General features: G+C 41.3%; 1 protein-coding gene across 1 annotated transcript; it reads left to right on the top strand.

Moving 5' to 3' along the window:
• Nucleotides 1–669: 669 nt before the first annotated feature.
• Plekhs1 (pleckstrin homology domain containing S1) lies at nt 670–19216 on the top strand. The gene is made up of 12 exons (XM_069987888.1): nt 670–673; nt 895–983; nt 1101–1207; nt 1886–2020; nt 4041–4110; nt 5346–5462; nt 8345–8470; nt 10593–10696; nt 12685–12849; nt 13479–13580; nt 15149–15284; nt 18310–19216. The coding sequence occupies exons 4-12, from the start codon at nt 1926–1928 to the stop codon at nt 18487–18489; spliced, it is 1095 nt and encodes a 364-aa protein (XP_069843989.1). The 5' UTR covers nt 670–673; nt 895–983; nt 1101–1207; nt 1886–1925; the 3' UTR covers nt 18490–19216.
• The last annotated feature ends 252 nt before the right edge of the window (nt 19217–19468 follow it).

The raw sequence follows: 19468 nt of genomic DNA on the forward strand, positions 1-19468 counted from the left end.
CACTCAGTCTGTCATCTAGCTACTCAGGAAGCTGAGATCTGAGGATCATGGTTCAAAGCCAGCCCAGGCAGAAAAGTATTCTTGTAGTCATTTTTATAATTCTCTGTCAATGGGACACTTCCTATTGCTTCAAGTGTACTAATCTTTCCTTTTACCATGTTTTTATCTAGTTTATTGAAACTATAGTTGACAGTAACAGTCTCAACAACCTTCCCTGCCAGTTCTAGCATCTGTGTTTATTCTAGGTCTGTTTTGATTGATTGATCTTCTCCTTTTTAGATGTCATGCTTTTCTGCCTTTTCTGGTAATCTCTGACTTATTGCCAGGGTGTGGCTCAAGTGGTAGAGTGTCAGCCCCAGTACTACTAACACACATGCATTCGCATGTGAGTAAGGGTTTTTTGTTTGTTTGTTTGTTTTTCTGGTTACCTGGGGATAAGGATTTCATGGACTTTTCTGCCCAGGCTGGCTTCAAACTACAATCCTTAGCTCTCAGCATTCTGAGTAGCTAGGATATGGACATGAGCCATCAGCATCCAGCTCTCATCTTATTTTTAACATTAGGTTGGGTTTGCTTTTATCTGCTGAGCTGAAGGACAATGCAATGGCAGTGGAAACAAACCTTTGCTCATATCTCGTGAATCAGGAACACGTGCCACAGAGAGCAGAGTCGGGTAGGTAAGTGAAGGTATTTTACCACATCAGCTGAAGTAAAGGCCCAGCTGTGGTCCCTCACTTTAGACCTATGTTCTCGGAGGACCATTGTAGATATTCTGCTGAATAACTAACACATCTGAAGACTTTAACAGAGATAAATTATGTTTTCCAGTTGAAGCAGTTCTTTTCTTAAATTTACAAGGGAACACACTGAATCTTATCCACTTTCTTTTATTAGGCAAACCATTTACATTTTATTATGAAAATGAAGTCTATAAACAAGATTACTTTATTAAGTCACCACCTCCTCAGCTTTTCTTCTCGGCAGTAAGTATTCACTACAGTTTCACAAGCCTCCCACCAGCTCTTAGGAGCATTAAAAAATTTTTTTTCTTTCTCTTCCTCAGAGATCTAACTGACATGCAAAATCTTTCCATTTTTCAGAACTCTTGGAAAAAGCGTTTCTTTATCCTGTCAAAGAGTGGGGAAAAGGGCCTGAGCCTTTCTTATTACAAAGACCATCAGCACCGAGGGTCCATCCAAATCGATCGGTGTGTATGTAAGCAAGAAAACGTTTCTATCAGAGAATATAATTAAAGTCCAATGCTAACACATTGCATGAAAATTTAACTTTACCTTGACTGTAGGAATCCAGGGCTTCAAACTTATCACTGTTGTATCCATAAGGCAACTAAAATAATGAATACTTTGGGCAAAGAATAGTAAAATATTTATCCTCTATTGTACATTATAGCTGATAAATCTTTAGTAAGCATTCATTTAAGACTTTGGTTCATTTAATTTATGGATAGAATGGAGAAGATGAAATTACAATTTTATAATGCCAAGGTAGAATTTAAGAAATATTTAGATGAGCTTTTTAAAAAATATATTCCCTTTAGAAAATTATGTACAAAAAATTTGGAAAAGGTTGTTTCTGGAGTTAAGAATATAACTCAAACAGGACCTTTTGGATTAAGTATTCAGGTAGAAGCAAGGATTTTCAATTAAGGATGAGTCATAGTTAAAACCCAATTTATCTTCTAAAGTGGAGATAATTCAATTAATAATCAGCAGCAGCATAACTCAAATTATTGGACAGTCTTCAAAACATGGCTCAAGTAGATCTTAAGCTTCGTTCCATTTGAATCCTATTATAAAGCATGAGTCAGTTTTCTTCCTAATCTGGTACATACAGCCGTTTAACACTTTGTCTCTGTATCTCACAGAAGTTCCAGTGTAGAAGTTGGAATAAACAGCCAGGAAAGGATGCAATCTGTGCAGAAGATGTTTAAATGCCACCCTGAGGAGGTGATGTCCATAAGAACCTCCAGCAGGGACTACTTCCTCATCAGCCAAGACAGGTAGGTGGACTAGCCATGTGCAAAACAAAAGCAACCCCGGAAAGAAGACCTTGTAGAGTAGTGGACCTGGAGAAGCAGAACAGAAACACAGAAAGAGAATCCCAGGGCTAAGGAATCCAGATGTTGACAAGGCTATGCTGCCCCCTGAAGCACTAGGGTGCCCCAGGGCTCCCTCCTAACTGCTGATTGACCTTTCCATGTGACAGCACAACTCTAGCTGTCACATGGTGTTCTCCTGCGTCCCTATCTGCATCCAAATTCCCCCTTTTTTATAAGAACACCAGTTATATTGGACTAGGATCCAACTCTACTCCAGTAGAACCTCATCTTAACCAATTATATCTTCAGGAACCTTCTTTCCAAATAAAGTCATGTTCTGAGGACTGGGAACTGGGACTGGATCATGTATATTCTGGTAGTGGGAGAATGACACAATTCAACCCACAATAGTCTCTAGCACCCCAGGAACATGCTGCAAAAACCAAACTCAATATGTAAACCCTTCAACAAGCTATACATATCATGGAAGAACCATATTCACCTCTGAGAGTCTCAGTTCTTTGTTTTTGTTGGTTCTGTGGTTTGAACTCTGGGGCTTGGGTGCCGTCCCTGAGCCTGTTCGTGCTCAAGGCTAGCGCTCTACCACTTGAGCTACAGCACCACTTCCAGTTTTTGAGCGATTAATTAGAGAAAAGAGTCTCACAGGGACTTTTCTGCCTAGGCTGGCTTCAAACCACAATCCTCAGTAGCTAGGATTACAGGTGGGAGCTACCAGCACCCAGCCAAGAGTCTTCAGTTTTAAGTGGGGCTCCTATAGCTAGCCAAAGTGCCCAGTGGATTCTCAGCCCTTACTTATCTGTGAGGTAGGCTACCAGGCAGAGAGAAGCTGGACAGAAGAGGCAACTGATACTAAAGCCAAAGTATGAAGTACCTGATCTGTTTCAAATTGACCCCCAAACCCAAAGCTTTCTGTGAATTGTCATACAAGTCAACTGAAAAGATGATGGGATTTTTCCTCTTCCATTATTTATTTTTACTAGTGGATTTCAATTATGCAAAATGGGTTTCATTACATTATTTCATGCATGTATATAACAGACTTTGATTATCTTCATCCCCCTGTTAATTTGCCTTGCCCCTGTCCTCCTGCCCATCCCCTTTCTTTTCCCGGAGAGTCCTCTTTCTATTTTCTTGTCTTCCTGTTTTTACAAATCCAGATCCCACTTATAAGAAAAAATATATAGCAACAGTGGTTCTTCTAAGCCTCGCATATTGTGTGTCGCATGATGACCTCTAGTTTCATTTTCCTGCAAATGACTTTCATTCTCCTTTGTGGACAAATAAAACCCCATTGTGTACATATACCTCATTCTCTTCATCCATTCATCTGTTGCCTGGCACACAGGCTGATTCTGTGACGAGTCTATTGTGATGAGTACTGAGATAAAACCTGGGTGTGCACACCTGCCTACAATAGTGCACAAAAGTGACTAAACGCAATGTTGTTTTGGTTTGCATTTCTCTGCTGGATAAATGTATTTTTTCATGAGCTCATTGGTCATTTATAAAAAGACAGAATTTATAAATTCATTCAAGCCTTCTTCATAAACATATGCATTCTCTGTGGGGAGGTGACCCTAGAGACTTACACAAAAATGGTATAGACAGGTTAGGAACTTAAGAATACAATACAAACTAGTTGTTAAAGCCCACCCCACAAACCTTTTGATTATTCCTATTATTTTCCAGTTCGCTTCCCATTTCTCTGAGCTTTCCTCTGCAGGGTTGCATAAAGGTTAATTTTAGATTGTGAATGTGGAGGTGGTGAGAAGCCAGTAGGCCATTTAAGCTGCTTGGAAAAAAAAACCAACAATACAAAACAACAGCAAAACAACCTCCTTCCCTGGTAGCTGCTTCCACAATCTGTTCTAACTGTTCTAAAAGCATCCTTCTCTGATTCAAAATGAGTGCAGCTGCTATTGTTGCCACATGCCAGCTGAGAGTTTCTTCCTATCAACAGGGAGAAGATCAAAGATTGGGTCTCCTTCATGTCATCCTTTTGCTGGGACGTTGTTCATCAAAACATGGAGGTGACTCTGTGTTACTAATGCTATTAAATAATGCCTGAACACAACCCCTTTGCATGGGAACAATATTAGCTTTTATTTTCTTTCTTCTTAGTAACTGGCATTAATACAGGGAAGAAGTAAGTATGAAAACGTTCACCCTTGTTACCTTTTATGATTAACAAAAGGGAACAAAGTAGTTTTGTGCTTTGTGAGAGAACTAAAATACAAGCGTTTCAGATTCTCGTTATTGTGATAGGGGAGTGAAAGTTAGCAGTGGAATTTTTAATAGTAGTCAGAATGATAGTATTTTCCCATCATTATTATTCAAAGAGCTTAATAAGCTTCCTTTCGAATGACTAAGCCTATGGTGGTTTCTATAAAGATGTGTTTCATTTTAATATGATGTCTCTTTTGTTTCAGGCCTAATAAGCTCTGAGGTTTTAATTTTCTTCATAATGAGCTTTGTTAGTTTACCCAGTTCTTTCTTCCAGTAAACCTTTAAAAAAAATGGACTCTATGTTTTCTATGTTCCATGCTCATAGCAAAAAGCAAAAGCCACCCTAGCACTCGTGGCTCATTCCTATAATTCTAGCTACTCGGAAGGCTGAGGATCTGAATATCACAATTCTAAGCCAGCCCAAGCAGACAAATCTGGCAAACTCTCACCTCCAATTAACTAGTGAAAAGCTGAAAGTAGAGGTGTGGCTTAAATGGTAGAGCTCCATCCTTGAGCAAAAAAGCCAGCCAAGAGAGTGAAAGTACTGAGTTCAAGTACTAGCATGAAATTTAAGGGGAAAAAAAGAGGTTGGACGCATGGCTCAGGTGGTAGGTACCAGTCAATAAGCGAAAGCATCAGATAATGAGTTCAAGTCGTGTCTCAGGCCAAAAACAAACAACAACAAAAACAAAAACAAAGCCAATAAAATCTAGAGACAGTAAGGTCTATTTACAAATAGACTCAATGATGAGATCAGACAAGGCCCCTGCAGAGACAAACACAAGGAAGATGGGCTGTGGGGAAATACGAGGTGCTCTCAAGGCTAGGCTGTGCATCCTCAGGGCTCTGAGAACAAGAGGGAGACCTACTCACAAGATCCGTGCTCATCTTAGTGAGATGACATTGGCTCCCTGGAAGACCAGCTGTGAGAACCTATGAGAAGATCTTGGAGGCAGGAAGCCCAGGGGGGTGGCTGTTGTTTCATTCTAGACAGGAGACCAATTGTACCCTGATCCCACCATTCCTTTTTCCTGCCTAGGAGAAGCATTCAATGGGTGAAAAAAGGCCTATTTCGGATCCCAGCCCTCTCTTTGGTTTTTTCAGCACATCGGAGTCTGTGGGCCTTCCTGCACCAAGGACCAGCCTTCCAGACGTGGTAACTGGAGTCACTTCCTTCTCTCTTGGGACACTTTACCTGGGAGTTCTACCAGTTAGCAATTGGCTTGGACCTTGCCCACCTTTCTCAAAGCCTAAAGCAGTAACCCTAACATTTATGCATGTTTCCATACCACATAGATATTTTACCATTGCACCACTATTTAAAAAGATCTTAATTCAGTTTGAATGCTCTAGACAGGCTTGAGGGCCTCTCAGCTAAGCCACGCTTTTCCTTCCTTTCGCACACAGGACATAGATTTCATCCACAGAAAGATTCCCTAAACTCGGCTTGATTTCTGATTATCCTGTCTGTGCTCAGGCACAAGATGTTCCTTACTAGCTTCCTTTTCTCTCCTCAATCAACCTTGCTTCTTCATATAGCTGTAGCACACTTCACCGTCTGATCTAAAGAAACCCATTGGAAGACAATATCATATACCTGCCCTGTGCGCGTGACTTGTCACTGACCGCTCAGCTCTCTGGGATTCGTGATGGTTCCAGCTTTGGGTAGTATCAATACGCAGGCTGAGTGGTTTTGCTTTCTCGCACACATATTTTTCCTCCCTTAGAGACATAGTTATTGACTTTCCCCTCTCTGTGTTTACATCTAATGAGGCATGGCCACCTCTTTTATCCAGTTGGTAGTTCTCCAACTCTTTTAAAAGCTTTTTATAGCATATCAGATTCACTAGGCCAAACACTTCATCTCAGTTATCCATTTAGAGTAGAGTTGGTGGTATGGAAGAAGGCTGGGAAGATTAACCCTTTCCAGCAAATACCTCTTCTTTTTCACTCAGAGCTTCCTTTCTCTGCCAGTGATAATGTGAGTGTTGCTTGTGCCTTTTTTATACCATGTGTTTTGATTTAGTGAGTTTTCAACTAGCTCACGTGAAGGGTATCTCGTGCCTTGCTGGGTTTTGTAGTTGTTGTTCAGCAAGGACTCTTCCCTAGACCCAACTCAGCTCCATCTGGCTCCATGAGTGCCTTTGTGTGTTTTCAGCTGCTGTAATAGAGAACCACAGACTAGTTAGTTTCTAAATAAAGCAGATTTATTTCTCACAGTGCTAGAGGTTGGGATGTTCAAGACTGAGGGGATTTTATCTTTTGAGGGGCCTGCCTGCTGCCTCATAACATGGCAAAGAGTGAGCAAGTGAGTGAAAGAAGGAAAATCAGAACAATAGCAATGGGCTTAGACATAGAAAAAATTACCTACAGTGAAAGCAGGGGTTATACCGTGGGGGAGGGACATACAAAGCAACATAGATATCATCTTATAAATAGGTTAGAAAAAATTGCATGAAAGAAAAAAATTTGAATACTTATCTTGGGGTTCATTCCCCTAATATCAACTTATCTGACCTTTTCTGCTTGACTCAGACATATACTAGTTATTGCAAATAAGGGAAACCATGGGACCTATGTTTCTTTGGGCCTGGCTTACTTCACTTAATATATTTTTTTCCAAGTCACTGTATTTGATATTGGTATAATTTGTGGAGGGGAAGGGCAAAACCAAATCGTTTAACTAGGGATACAGTGGCCCCATTGCAACAATGAGATGTACAAGTCATTATGTTGAAAAGCGAACTTTACAACTTTGGTGGGGAAGGGGGGGAGGACCGGGTGGGGAGGGTGGGGAGAGGTAGGGGGAGTATGGGAAGGGATGGGAAGGAGAAACAAAGAGGAGACAACAATGCTTGATAAGAAATGTTCTCGTTATCTTGCCCATGTAATTGTAACTCCTCTGTACGGTATTCTCACAATAAAAAAATAAAAATAAAGAAAAAAAGAAAAAATTAACTACAAATGATCCCAGACTTAGGAATAGTACTGCATCTTGACTGATGCATCCTAAATTGAAATTTTTATAAGGTGAAAATGTATTAACTATACCTCTTCCTATTGAACATCACAGCTTAGCAACACAGTGCAATCTGGAGAGTCCATTGCTTCCCATTATAATTTCAGGACTAACTGGGAACAGAGGCTCCCATTTGCTGTCTAGTACCATAGTGCAATGCATATTGCAAGCCCAGGAAAAAATCAAAATTACAAATTTAACATATAATTTCTACTGAGTGCATATTACTTTTATATCCTCATAGAGTCGATAGAATCTTAAGTTGAGCCATCATAAATTGAGGATCATCTATATTTCTATTTTATGTTAAATTCATGCTTCAAGGACTTCTGAGAAAGTATTCAAGGTCTTTTCAAAATCCCTCTTGCCGTAAGGTATTGTTCTTGAGAGAATTAAATTGTACTTATAACAATTCTTCTGCATACAAAGCAGGTGCATTAGTAGAGTATTTTGTGTCTACTGGGGGAGGGAAGACAATAATTAATTGGTTGCACCTATATCACCTTGAAGCCTATAATTCATACTTTCTCATGAGCAACAGTACCTAATTGCACTGCTATGGAAACAGTAGGAGTATGAGCAAAACACAAAAGCAGAATCCTGAACAGGAAGAGGAAAGGTACTGTGCTGGGCTAATTACTTTTTCAGATGGCACTGGGTGACAACTGAAAAAAGATGGGGTGGAGAAACTGGCACCGCTTAGTGACTTAGAATGCCACCCACATGCAAAAACCACACTTTCTGACTTACAGCTCCAAAGCGTAGAAGGGGCGGGGGGCAGGACGGAGAGAGTCTGAATACTGTGCCCATTTCATCAGAGATGACCCACACTCAAGAGACAGGTTCAAATTGCGTGGGCTTCTGAATGGAACCTTGGGAGATCTTCTGCTCTTGTCAATCACTAATCTATTATAGCTTTTTATTCTCTCCATAATATATATTTAAGGCATACAGTTCACTCTGTCTGTCCCTTTGGGGGGAAAAGAAAATGATTTGTTTCTTCTCTCTCTTTTATTCAGTATTTAATGGAAAAATGTTCTCCAGGATTCAAGCAAGCTCATCTTCCTCATGATTTCTTGTCAGAGACCACGCAAGATGCAGAGGAGGAAAGTTATTATCTTAGTCCACGGAGCATTCTTTCAGAGGTTATCCCTCTCGTTCATTAATCATTTGTTTCTCCCACAGAAGTCTGCTGGGCCTTGCACACAGTCTGTAATACCATAAGCCTGGGTCAGGGCACAAAGGTATATCTGATATAGATAGATGACAGGCTCATGGTGCTGATATTTGACTAGAAACCAACCTATGACAGAAAGGGCTCCACTCTGAAGAGAGATTAATACGGTGCCCTGGGGCATACCAGGCTTGGGATCTCTGAGAGCAAATTCCCAGATAGAAGAATGGAAAAGGCATTTATTTGATCTTACTTGATGGGCAACAGTTGGTCTTGACTGGCTGACTTGAAAAGTTTTCACATTCTGGACTTTTTTAAAGAGCAAAGGTCCTCGAGTGATAAATGGTGTGGTGGATCCATCAGCCTATTGACCCAGAGGAGGTCTTTACAACTGCTAGGCACTATATAAGCCTAGGCAAGGTGGCTAGTAATGAGCCTGACCTCAGAGCCTGCAGTCTTACCATAACCCTATACAAAGAGACAAAATGCCCTGGAAGCTTCTGAAATAAAGGACTTTCTCCACTGGAATCAGGCTGGAAAGACTTTGGAGAGTAAATGGCCTTTAATATGTGCTAGTGAATTGTCCAGTTAAGCTACAATTCAGAGAGTATGCATGGTGCAGAAGGGAATAAAACAAAATAGAACCAGATCACAATGGGTCTTAAATACAAAGTTGGCCTCATTCTGTGAGCAGACTAGGGACAGTGGTGACCCCTGAACTAGGAAGTGGCAAAATCCAAATTATCTTGCAGGCTTATTAACCAAGTGGCTGTAGCTAGTAAACACAAATACAGAATGTGGAATGGAAGTGGAGACAGGAGGACAACATTTAGGGAGGGGCTGTACCATCTCCCGAACTAGGAGTTTCTACTATATGCTCACGTGTTCACTTAAAGAAGTACTCTGGGGTCAAGTCAGTTATGGAAGTGTTAAATTATGAGTTAAACAAGCATATTGACAACATGATTCTCACGGACTTTAATGTGCAGTGACACATTTATAGATAGCCAAGTGGTATACAACACACAGAATTTCCTAGGCTCATTTGAAAACCCTTTCTTTTACCCAAAATAATTTCAGATTAGGGTTCTCTGGGACTACCAACTGATCAGGTTGGAGTGAGCATTAGTTACAAACTAGCCATTGCGAGACACTGTGGAGGATGCAGATGAAACTATAATAACCTGGATGCTGGTGGATCATGCCTGTAATCCTAGCTACTCCAGAAGCTAAGATCTGAGGACTGCAGTTCAAAGCCAGCCTGGGCAGTAAAGTCCACAAAACTCTTATCTCCAATTAACTATTAGAAAATCAGAAGTAGAGCTGTGGCTCAAAGTGGTAGAACACTATCCTTGAGCAAAAATGCTCAGGGATAGTGCCCAGCTGGGCCCTAAGTTAAAGTCCCACAATTGACAAATAAACAAAAACCTATGCATTAGAAACTCAGTCCTGGGCAGTGGTTGAGGTGATCAAGAGAAGCTGGGGGACTCCAGGCAAAACTGAAGAGTTCATGTATAGAAGAGAAAGGGGATACTCTGAATGAAGAAAACAGCATGAATGTGGGACTAAAAGTGGAGAGCCTTAGGGATTCTGAAACAACCTTGGCTATCAATAGCTCTTAGCTGTGGGGGACTGAGGTTGCACATGTGCAAGGGTAGAGGCCGGTTCAATGCCTACAAGGGCAGATGTTTCTAGGTCCCTCACCAATCTTGAAGTCATTTGAGCCTGAACCCAGCTCCACATTGTGTCTAGTTTTTGACCCATCCAGCTTCTATGATTCTGTAGTTGAACCAAATAAGAATTTATGGTGTTAAGTTCCCTGTGGTTAAACAGAAAGGAAAATTCCAATGTAGCCCAATGGAATATCTGTACCTAGAGTGTGAGACACTCTGAAGAGGGTTGCACTTGGAGTTTGCCAGAAGCTTTGCTGGTGTCCTCTCATGTGGGCAAGGTCATTTCCCTAAAAGAAAGCCACTGCCTATCCAATGGGAGATGTACTTACTACTTTGTGCCCAATGTATTAGTGCTATGGGTAAGAAGGTACCTGGCTAATTGACATACTTACACTCTTACATCTGTTTCATTCTCTTCAGTTGGACAACATTGATTCCAATGGTCCTGGTAACTCTATTGAACCCAGAAGTCCAGGCCAGGTCTCCGAGAAAACTGAATGTTATTACATGACAATGAAATCCTAGTAAGTGACCCACTGTTCAAAAAGTTACTGCCAATTCATGAGAGAGAGAGAGAGAGTGTGTGTGTGTGTGTGTGTGTGTACATGCACGCCAGTCCTGGCACTTGAACTCAGAACCTTGTACTCTTCCTTAGATTTTTCACCCAAGGCTGGTACTTTATCACTTGAGCTGTACTTCCACTTCTGGCTTTTTACATTGATTGGAGATAAGAGTACTACAAACTAGGAGGCAACGATGCTGGATAAGAAATGTACTCATTACCTTGCTCTTGTAAATGTAACCCCTTTAGTATTTTCACAATAAAAACTTAATTAAAAAAAGATTTTTCGGGCTGGGAAGGTAGCTCAGCGGTAGCGGTAGAGTGCATGCCTTGCAAGCATGAGGCCCTGGGTTCGATTCCTCAGCACCACATAAACAGAAAAAGCCGGAAGTGGCGCTGTGGCTCAAGTGGTAGAGCGCTAACCTTGAGCTGAAGAGCTGAGGGACAGCGCCCAGGCCCAGAGTTCAGGCCCCATGACCAGCAAAAAAAAAAGAAGATTTTTCTTTTTTAATTACCTTTAAGTAGTTATAAAAAGGACTTGCCATTTACAAAGCAGTTTATAAAAACAACATACCTTTTTTTTTCATTTTATTTATTTATTTATTTTTGTGAACATACTGTACAGAGGGGTTACAATTACATGGGCAGGATAATGCGTACATTTCTTATCAAGCATTGCAGCCTCCTCCTTTGTTTACCCTTCACATGAAAACAATATATCTTGATCAATGTTACCTCTTTCAGTATTCTCACCCATCTTTCCCCTACCCACTCCTCATACTCTTCTAAATTTTGGAGGCTATCCATTGGATTCTTGACTGCATTCTCCACCCCGGCCCCCCTCCCCTCCTCCCCCCCTCCCCGCCCCCATCTTCTCCTCTTCATTTGTCTACTTTGTTCCCCTTGAACCCACCCTCCCCCTTTCAAGTAACCACTTTCTGATATTTTATTTTGCAGAACTTTAGGTTTTCCTATCTAAGACATTACACCATTTGGGCTCTTCCTTGAATCTACCACACTTCAGTTAACACATTTGTATCCACTTGCATAGCACCCGAAGTATTTACTTACACATTGATAAGGTAAACCTAGCTTCTCCATATAAGGGGAAACATGCATCCTTTGTCTTTTTGGGCCTGACTTACTGCCAGGGCTGGCTTCAAACCTTGATCCTCAGATCTCTGCCTCCTAAGTAGTTAGGATTATAGGCATGAGTCAATTCATTTTTAATAGCTGGCAAATTGATGCAAACATTATCACTCCATTCAATATGTTATTCTATACAAGTTGACTGTCCTTTATATGATATGCTGGGATCAGAGCTATTTCAGATTTCAGAATGTTTTTTTCACATTTTAGAATATTTGCATAAACACAATGAAATATCTTGGGGATGGAACTCAAGTCTAAATAGAATCCATTGATGTTTCTTATATACTTTACACATATACCCTTAAGATAATTTTGTACATTATTTTTAGTAGCTTTGAAATGGAATAAAGTTCTCCTATAAATTTCCTACTTGTATTATGTCAGCACTCAAAATTCATATTTGGGAGGATTTTGGATTTTGGATTCTTGGATAAAGAATGTTCAACTGTAATCTCAGAATATCAGAAAGTGGCAATGGTTTGTCCACATACAGAAAACCATTTGTGACATTCGCAGGGCATTTTCTGCCTAGAGGATCTGCTTTCTGTTTTGCTTTTATTTCTCTCACACTCCCACTCTGTTCTTTAAACCCTATGAAGGGTTATTCTGATTTCATGACCATTTTTAGAAAGAGAACTTGTTGGATTTGATCCTAGCTATGGCCATGATTCTGCTGCTGGACATCCTTCAAGACCTTGTTTGCTTTCACATGGCTGTTAGTGACTTAAATCTGACATACACAATGGAAAGTTGTAAATAGACAAGCTAAAAAAATAGAATTTGTTTTAACTTCTCTAGCTTTTTCAAAGAAACACCCCATATGTCTACTGATGGCCAAGAGGAATCCCAGACCTTGCCTGAGGCCCAGGATGGGGAGCTTCACTTGGAAGAACAAGAATCAGGAAGTGACTTGTATCTCTCACTGTCCAATCCAGAAGCACGGACCACAAATGAGAAAAGGGGGTCTGCCTCGCTAACTGTTGTGAAATTGTCTATATTACTCAAGTAAATATCTCATTTCTAAACTTTTGTGGGACCTAAGAGAGCAAAGCAGGCTTCCGATTTTTACTTAGAATTTAAAATTTTAAGGACATTCCTAAAAAATCTCTAGGTTAGCCAAGAATCTGACCAGATTCTCCCTGGTGTAAAGATAGTGAATTAACAAAGATCCTCTACCCCGAACTGAGCAGTATGGATATGGAAAATCTCATGAAGATCAATATAAATGAGAAGGAGAATGTGTAAGGTTTATGTGATAGCTAGGGCTTTCATAGGATGGTTGTGATTTTGATTCTTCCTCTTCTATAACTTTGTTCTCAGCAGAGCAGTATGCACTGATGTGAAGTAGGTGAATATATAATCCATGTCATCCAGATGTGGCTTCCTTGGTCCTCATCTGCCAATTGTGCCCTGTCCCATTAGGGGTGGGGAAGGACAGGAATGAGTCATTTTTAGTCATTTAAACTGTAAAAGTCAGATCATACACTAACTCACTCTGTCTCTGAACTTTCCCTTCCTGAGTAGATTTTTGGTTTCCTATTTCTAAGACAGTAGTTTCCAATTAAAGGATGTCCAAAATGTTTTCCCTCCAGTAACATCCTGGATGACAGCCAAGTGGAGACAGTGCATTTGTTCCTTTCACCTCCTGATATCATAAACTACCTTGCTCTCGTTGAAGCTGCAGGACGGATATGGTAGGTAGGAGTTTTGATTGATACTGACCAGCAATGATACTGAAAGAGAGAAACAGAACAATTATATTTCTCTGTGTGTGTGTGCGTGTGTGCGCACACGCGCGCATGCACATGTGCCAGATCTTGATTTCAGGGCCTCTTACTCTTGCTTGGTTTTTTTGTAGTACCACAGAAGCCATACCTTTACTAACAGCTTTTTTGTTGGTTAGTTGGAAATAAGCAGTTCACATGATTTTTTCTCATCTCTGGGCTATCTGAATTGCAATCCTTAGATCTCAGCCTCCAGAGTAGCTAGAATTACAGGTGCCTGGGCAGTTATTTATAAAACACTACATATAATAATACTGACTGTGTTCTTGGGCTATTATGTTGTCAGAAAAAGATCTTTGAGACAAAAAGCAGAGTATTTCTTGCCAGAGGTGGGTATAAAAAGGCCTCAAAGTCCAGGAGACAGTCCACTTATTTCTGATTTCTCAAAGAGAGGAGAAATAGAGCGCATATACCCCAGGACACCTTTACCAGTCACTGCATAATGGATATTTTATGAATAAAAGAAGTGAAGGAAATCACCAAGAATCAAGGGACTAAAAGAAAAAGGCACCTCACAGCCTAAGATCTCTAGGCATAAGTGCAAAACTTCTTGTTGGGGATTTCAACACAGAAGACCAGTGGCACTGACTCCTTAACACAACCACCATTAACTTGACTCTACATTCTTTTACAGTGTGGTAAAGGATGATGATACCTATTTGTAATTCCAGTACTCAGGAGCTGGAGGCAGGACAATTAGCAAGTTCAAGGCCAACCTGGACTACACTGTGAGTTCCAGGCTACCTCTGATTACTTAGCAAGACTTCATCTTAAACACAAAATTAATCAAAAAGATTCTAATTCATTTTGGTAGAACATTATATTTTTATTAAGAAGTCTTTTAATGTAAACAAAATGCAACACACTGGTTATCTTCTAAGTTCTAAGTGGGCAGGGACCATAATCTCCCATTTTCTCAAAATTTTCCATAATCTAAACCTCAGGAGTTGAGCAGATTATATAGGTTTGCTTCTCTATGGCTGAGCTTGCTCATTAACTCTATCATTCATTTGTTCATTAAATATTCAGTGTGTAAGCTTATCCTCACATTTTCAACAAAACAGAGTGATCTCTATGTACTTAGAAATGTAGGGTTGTAAAAAATTAAAAAATGAAACAAACCATGTGGCCTTTGCTGGGTCCCATACCCTGGTGAAAGAGCTTGCCATGTTTGATGTTATTTTAAATTAAAATAGATAAGGTATTCTCAGAATGCAGTATGAGGCCTGGGGCAAGGAAGATGATTAAAGCCAAGGAAGTAGATGGAGGGCTACGTAGGGCTTTGCAAGGTTGGTGTCATTGGAGTAAGGTTTTGGAAGAAGAGTTAGGCAACAATGGTAATAGAAGGAAAGATATTCTCAACAGAAAAAGGTGTGTGGCAGCTCGGCTCAGAGGGAGGAGACCCCAGCAGGGCCTTGCCCTACCTTCTCTACGAACTCAGTCTCACCCCAGTGTTGGATGCTGTATTCCCGCTGCAGTGTGACTCGGTGGGAGGGCCCCCCACATCTGGGATGCTTGTTCTGCCACGGAGATCACGTCTTGGCCGTGAATGACCTGAAACCCCAGAACATGGAGGAGGTGTCTTTGTTTCTCACACGGTCCATCCAGAGGGAGGTGAGTCTTTTTGATCAGCCTTGGTCAGAATACATCAATGCCAAAGAGCCTGAGATCAACATCATCAAGGGAGTCTGCAAAGTACTTGGGATACCAATGAAACTCTTCTTTCCAAATAAAGTAGTATTTGGAAAGAGCAACCGGTGAGGAGAAAGGGCTCTGAGTTGCTGGCTCCAGATGCAGTCCCATGTTGCACATGGAACTTGTGATGAGCCAGTGGCTCATGAATGAATTGTAATGCATCATTTTGAATCTGTTTGTACCTCCATTTTCTCTTCTGTAAAATGTAGGGACACTCATAGTACCAGTATTGGAGGTAGAAATGAGATAATATGCCACAGGGTGTTTATGATGTGACTGTGTGTGTCAGTTGCTCAGTGTGTTTGTGCTATTGGCCGTGCAACATTGGATAGGCTCACCTTTTCAAATGCAGTTTGTCATCTTTGATATTGACATCTCCCTGCTTTCATCATGGATTCACATTGTTAAAAAAAAGTATGTGGGTAATATTATACGTTTACATACTTTTGGTAGTACTGGGGTTTGAACCTAAGACTGCACACTCATTTGGCTGGCCTGTGTGGCTGATGCTCTATTCTTTGAGCCACCTGGCTTTTCGTTGGGTAATTTGAAGATGGAGTCTCATGGACTTTTCTGCCTGTGCTGGCTTTTAACTTTGATCCTCTGGAGCTCTGTCTCCTGAGTAGGATTACAGATATGAGCCACCAGCGCCAGACAGGCTAGCCTATTTTTTTTTTTGTTAGTTGTAGGGCTTGAACTCAGGGCCTGGGTGTTGTCCCCGAGCTCTTCAGCTCAAGGCTAGTGCTCTACCACTTTGAGCTCCAGTCTACTTCTGGTTTTTGAGTGGTTGATTGGAGATAAGAGTCTCAGGGGGGACTTTCCTGCCTGGGTTGGCTTTGAACCTTGATCCTCAGAACTCAGCCTCCTGAGTAGCTAGGATTATAAGTGTGAGCCACCAGCACCTGGCTGGGCTAGTCTATTTTTAAATTATCTCACCTATTATTCCAGTCTTCATATTGTTCAATCCTTCCTGGTATACTTTTAGTGCCAGCAAGCCCTGAGGCATTGGGAAAATCTCTTCCTTGTCTGGGTTTAAGTTTCTTAAAATGAGAAGGTTGATTTTCAAACTGTCCCTGAAATATCCCTCTGGGATAGGAGTGAAGATTAAGGGGCCAGTCTACATTTATCATTTGTCTTTTATAAAGCAGGTAAGTTAAATTATATTAGACTATTTTGTTAGTGTTCTTTAAAAATAGTTCCTTGACATGAAATTTGTGTAAATCACTATACTGAGTTCTTGTTTTCAGCTCTAAGTTTATGATTATGTATTAAATATCTATCTATCTATCTATCTATCTATCTATCTATCTATCTATCTATCTAAGAATATGTCCTGTCTCTTCCTCATTATATAATAACCTTGCTGGTTAGACAAATTGTACTATTCCTAATATTTATACAAGTAAGCCAGTAGGGATGAATGATACCATCTGAGATACATAAGTAGCTAATGGCAGATCAAAGGCACATTCATTCACTCACATTCATTCATTCATTCACTTGCTTATTTGTTCATTTATTCACTTGTTCATTAATATGTTCATTCACTCTCATTCACTCACTAATTAATGAATATCAATTTATGCTAGATACTATGGTATATTCTACAGCTACAAAAAAAGGACCTCAACTCAAGCCTTAGGAGCTCAAAGATGAGTGGACGCAAGCAGGGAACATAGAGGAAGACTGAAGCAAAACTTGCAAGGGATACCAAAGGATGTCTCACTCCTGACTGGGGCTCTGTCGCTTGAGCCACTTCACCAGGCATCTGGTCAGAAGGGTATCTTAGAAGAGGCATTTGACTTAGGTGTTGAAGACTAGAATAGGAGTTTGTGTTGTGGAGAAGAGGTCACTTTTAAAGACCCAGTCCACTGCTTCTGTCAAAAAGCCACACAGGGGCCAAGTAGTCAAAGATAACTCTCCGTACCCTGTGGAAAGTTCTTCACCAGTACCCTGAACCAAAGATCCAGCTTTGGCTCAGAGGCCAAGAGAAGAGATTTCGCTAGAGCAGATATTGGAACTTTACCTGGGTGTGGCTGCTTGTCATATAACTGCCTGTCCAGACTACAGACTCACTTGGCCTTGGGCAGGGTCATCCTCATTTTTCCTGGCTCATTCTGTCTTCCCGCTTCTATGGGAGAACACCTTCTGCACTCTGTACAGGACTGTGGGGTGCCACCAACATGATTTCCCTACCACACCATTCCTGCCTTTTGCTTTTATGTGAAAATAGAGATCCAGTCCTTGTGGTACTCAAATACTGGAAGGAAAAAGACATTAATGAGACTGCTGATCTCATTCACTTTTTGCCCAGGCTTGCCTCAAACAGCAATCTCCTGTCTCTACCTTCCGAGTATCGGGGGTCACAGGTGTGTACCACCGTGCTCACCTCTTGTTCCGTGTTTTTAAAGTACCTGAGCCAAACCACTGTTCTTCCTGCTACACTACAGTTGTGAGAGATGAGAAGTTAGGCTAGGAATGGGAAGGGATAGTGAGGGGAGAGAATGTGAGGGTGTTTGGAGGGGAAAGACATGCTAGAGGGCAGAGAAACTCATTGAGCTTTGATTTCCTCTCAGTTTTGTCTAGGGCTGATCCTGACTGGCTATCTCCCATGGCTTTCTTGGTTTCAGGAAGCCCGTTTAATTCTGGTGCCTCTGGGCCCCTATGTGCCAGCACTGATGCTCTCTGGAACCTTCCCTAGGGGCTCAGACTGGTGATACAGGAAATAAAAATCCCTTCTACTCCCTGAGTATTCCTGCTATTTTCCTCTGGCCTATAGTAGTTTATCATAGGATTTTCTTTTTTTTTAAAAAAAAAAGATAAAGGAAGGAAGGAAGGAAGGAAGGAAGGAAGGAAGGAAGGAAGGAAAAGAAAGCTTTGAAGAGGGCAGATTGAAAAACCAATCATCTTCAGTCATTATGTTACTTCTTTTCTCATATTTTAGAAAATAAAACTCACCATCGGCCGGATTCCCAATTCACCGAAATTCCATGCCACACCCTGTGCCTGCCCTTTAAAATACCAAGCAGCCCCATCTGTGCTACAAGAGAAGCAAGACTTTGACAGAGCACCGAAGAGGACTCCAGCCACCAAGAAGGTCCAGCTGCAAGGAACGGGAGAGTAGCCTGCCAGGGCCAGGGCAGCAGGAGGACAGAGCCAGGGAATGGGTGGGTGGACGCTCATCCTGACATGGCTCTGACCCGGGACAAGCCAGCATACCTCTCCATCGCTGCACCTGTGTCTTAACAAGGCAGCGACTGTTACCTCTCTGGCTGTGGCACTGGGGATGTGAAGAGAGCCACATGAGATAATGGCTAAGGTACACAGTGTCAACAGAAGGCCCCATTATCTGAGACTTTGTCCCAAACACCCACTGACATAGATTGGGCAAATCTCTCACCTAATTGATAACATTGTGTGTTCTATGAGGTCATGGTCCACACACTGACTTCTTTGTTAGGGAATGTCCCCTTGGAACTACTCACTCCAGAAGACCAGATGCCCCTAAGATGTGAGACCATACAAGCCTTCGCAAGCACCTTCTGTGACTCGTCGCCTCAGAAGCCATTAGACAGGCCCAGAAGCCTCTTGGATTCAAACAGCACCGTTTTCTTAAAGACATGGTAACTAGTTTAGACGTTGAAACACAGTTTGAGGTCATCTCTGGCAAAGATCTGTTGGCTTCCCAATTAAAAAGAATGCTGCAGAGCACTAAAGTATGGATAGTCTTAACTGACTGGTACAATAAGAAATTGGTTCTGGAAGGCCAAAAGAATCTGATGCTTGTTTTTTGTTTTGTTTTTTAATAAAACAAAGGCAGAAACTGAAAGCACAAGTCAAGTCTGGTAATATTTGAGCAAAAGTAGCTTCAGAAAGTTCATATTTCCCAGCTTGTCATTTTACATGCCTTCTGTTTGGCTCCAATTCCATACCTGTTTAGCAACAGAGCAAGGAATCAAAAAACAACTTCAGGAAACAAGTGTCTTCTATGTTGGAAATGAACTTTACAACTTGGGGGGGGGAAGGGGACTGGGAAGCAAAAAAGTGGGAGAAAGTGAGGGAGGGGGTAACCCTGTTCAAAAAGAAATGTACTCATCTTACTT

This window comes from Dipodomys merriami, unplaced genomic scaffold (assembly GCF_024711535.1).
Source record: "Dipodomys merriami isolate MVZ:Mamm:240054 unplaced genomic scaffold, mDipMer1.0.p SCAF_35, whole genome shotgun sequence".
NCBI lineage: Eukaryota > Metazoa > Chordata > Mammalia > Rodentia > Heteromyidae > Dipodomys > Dipodomys merriami.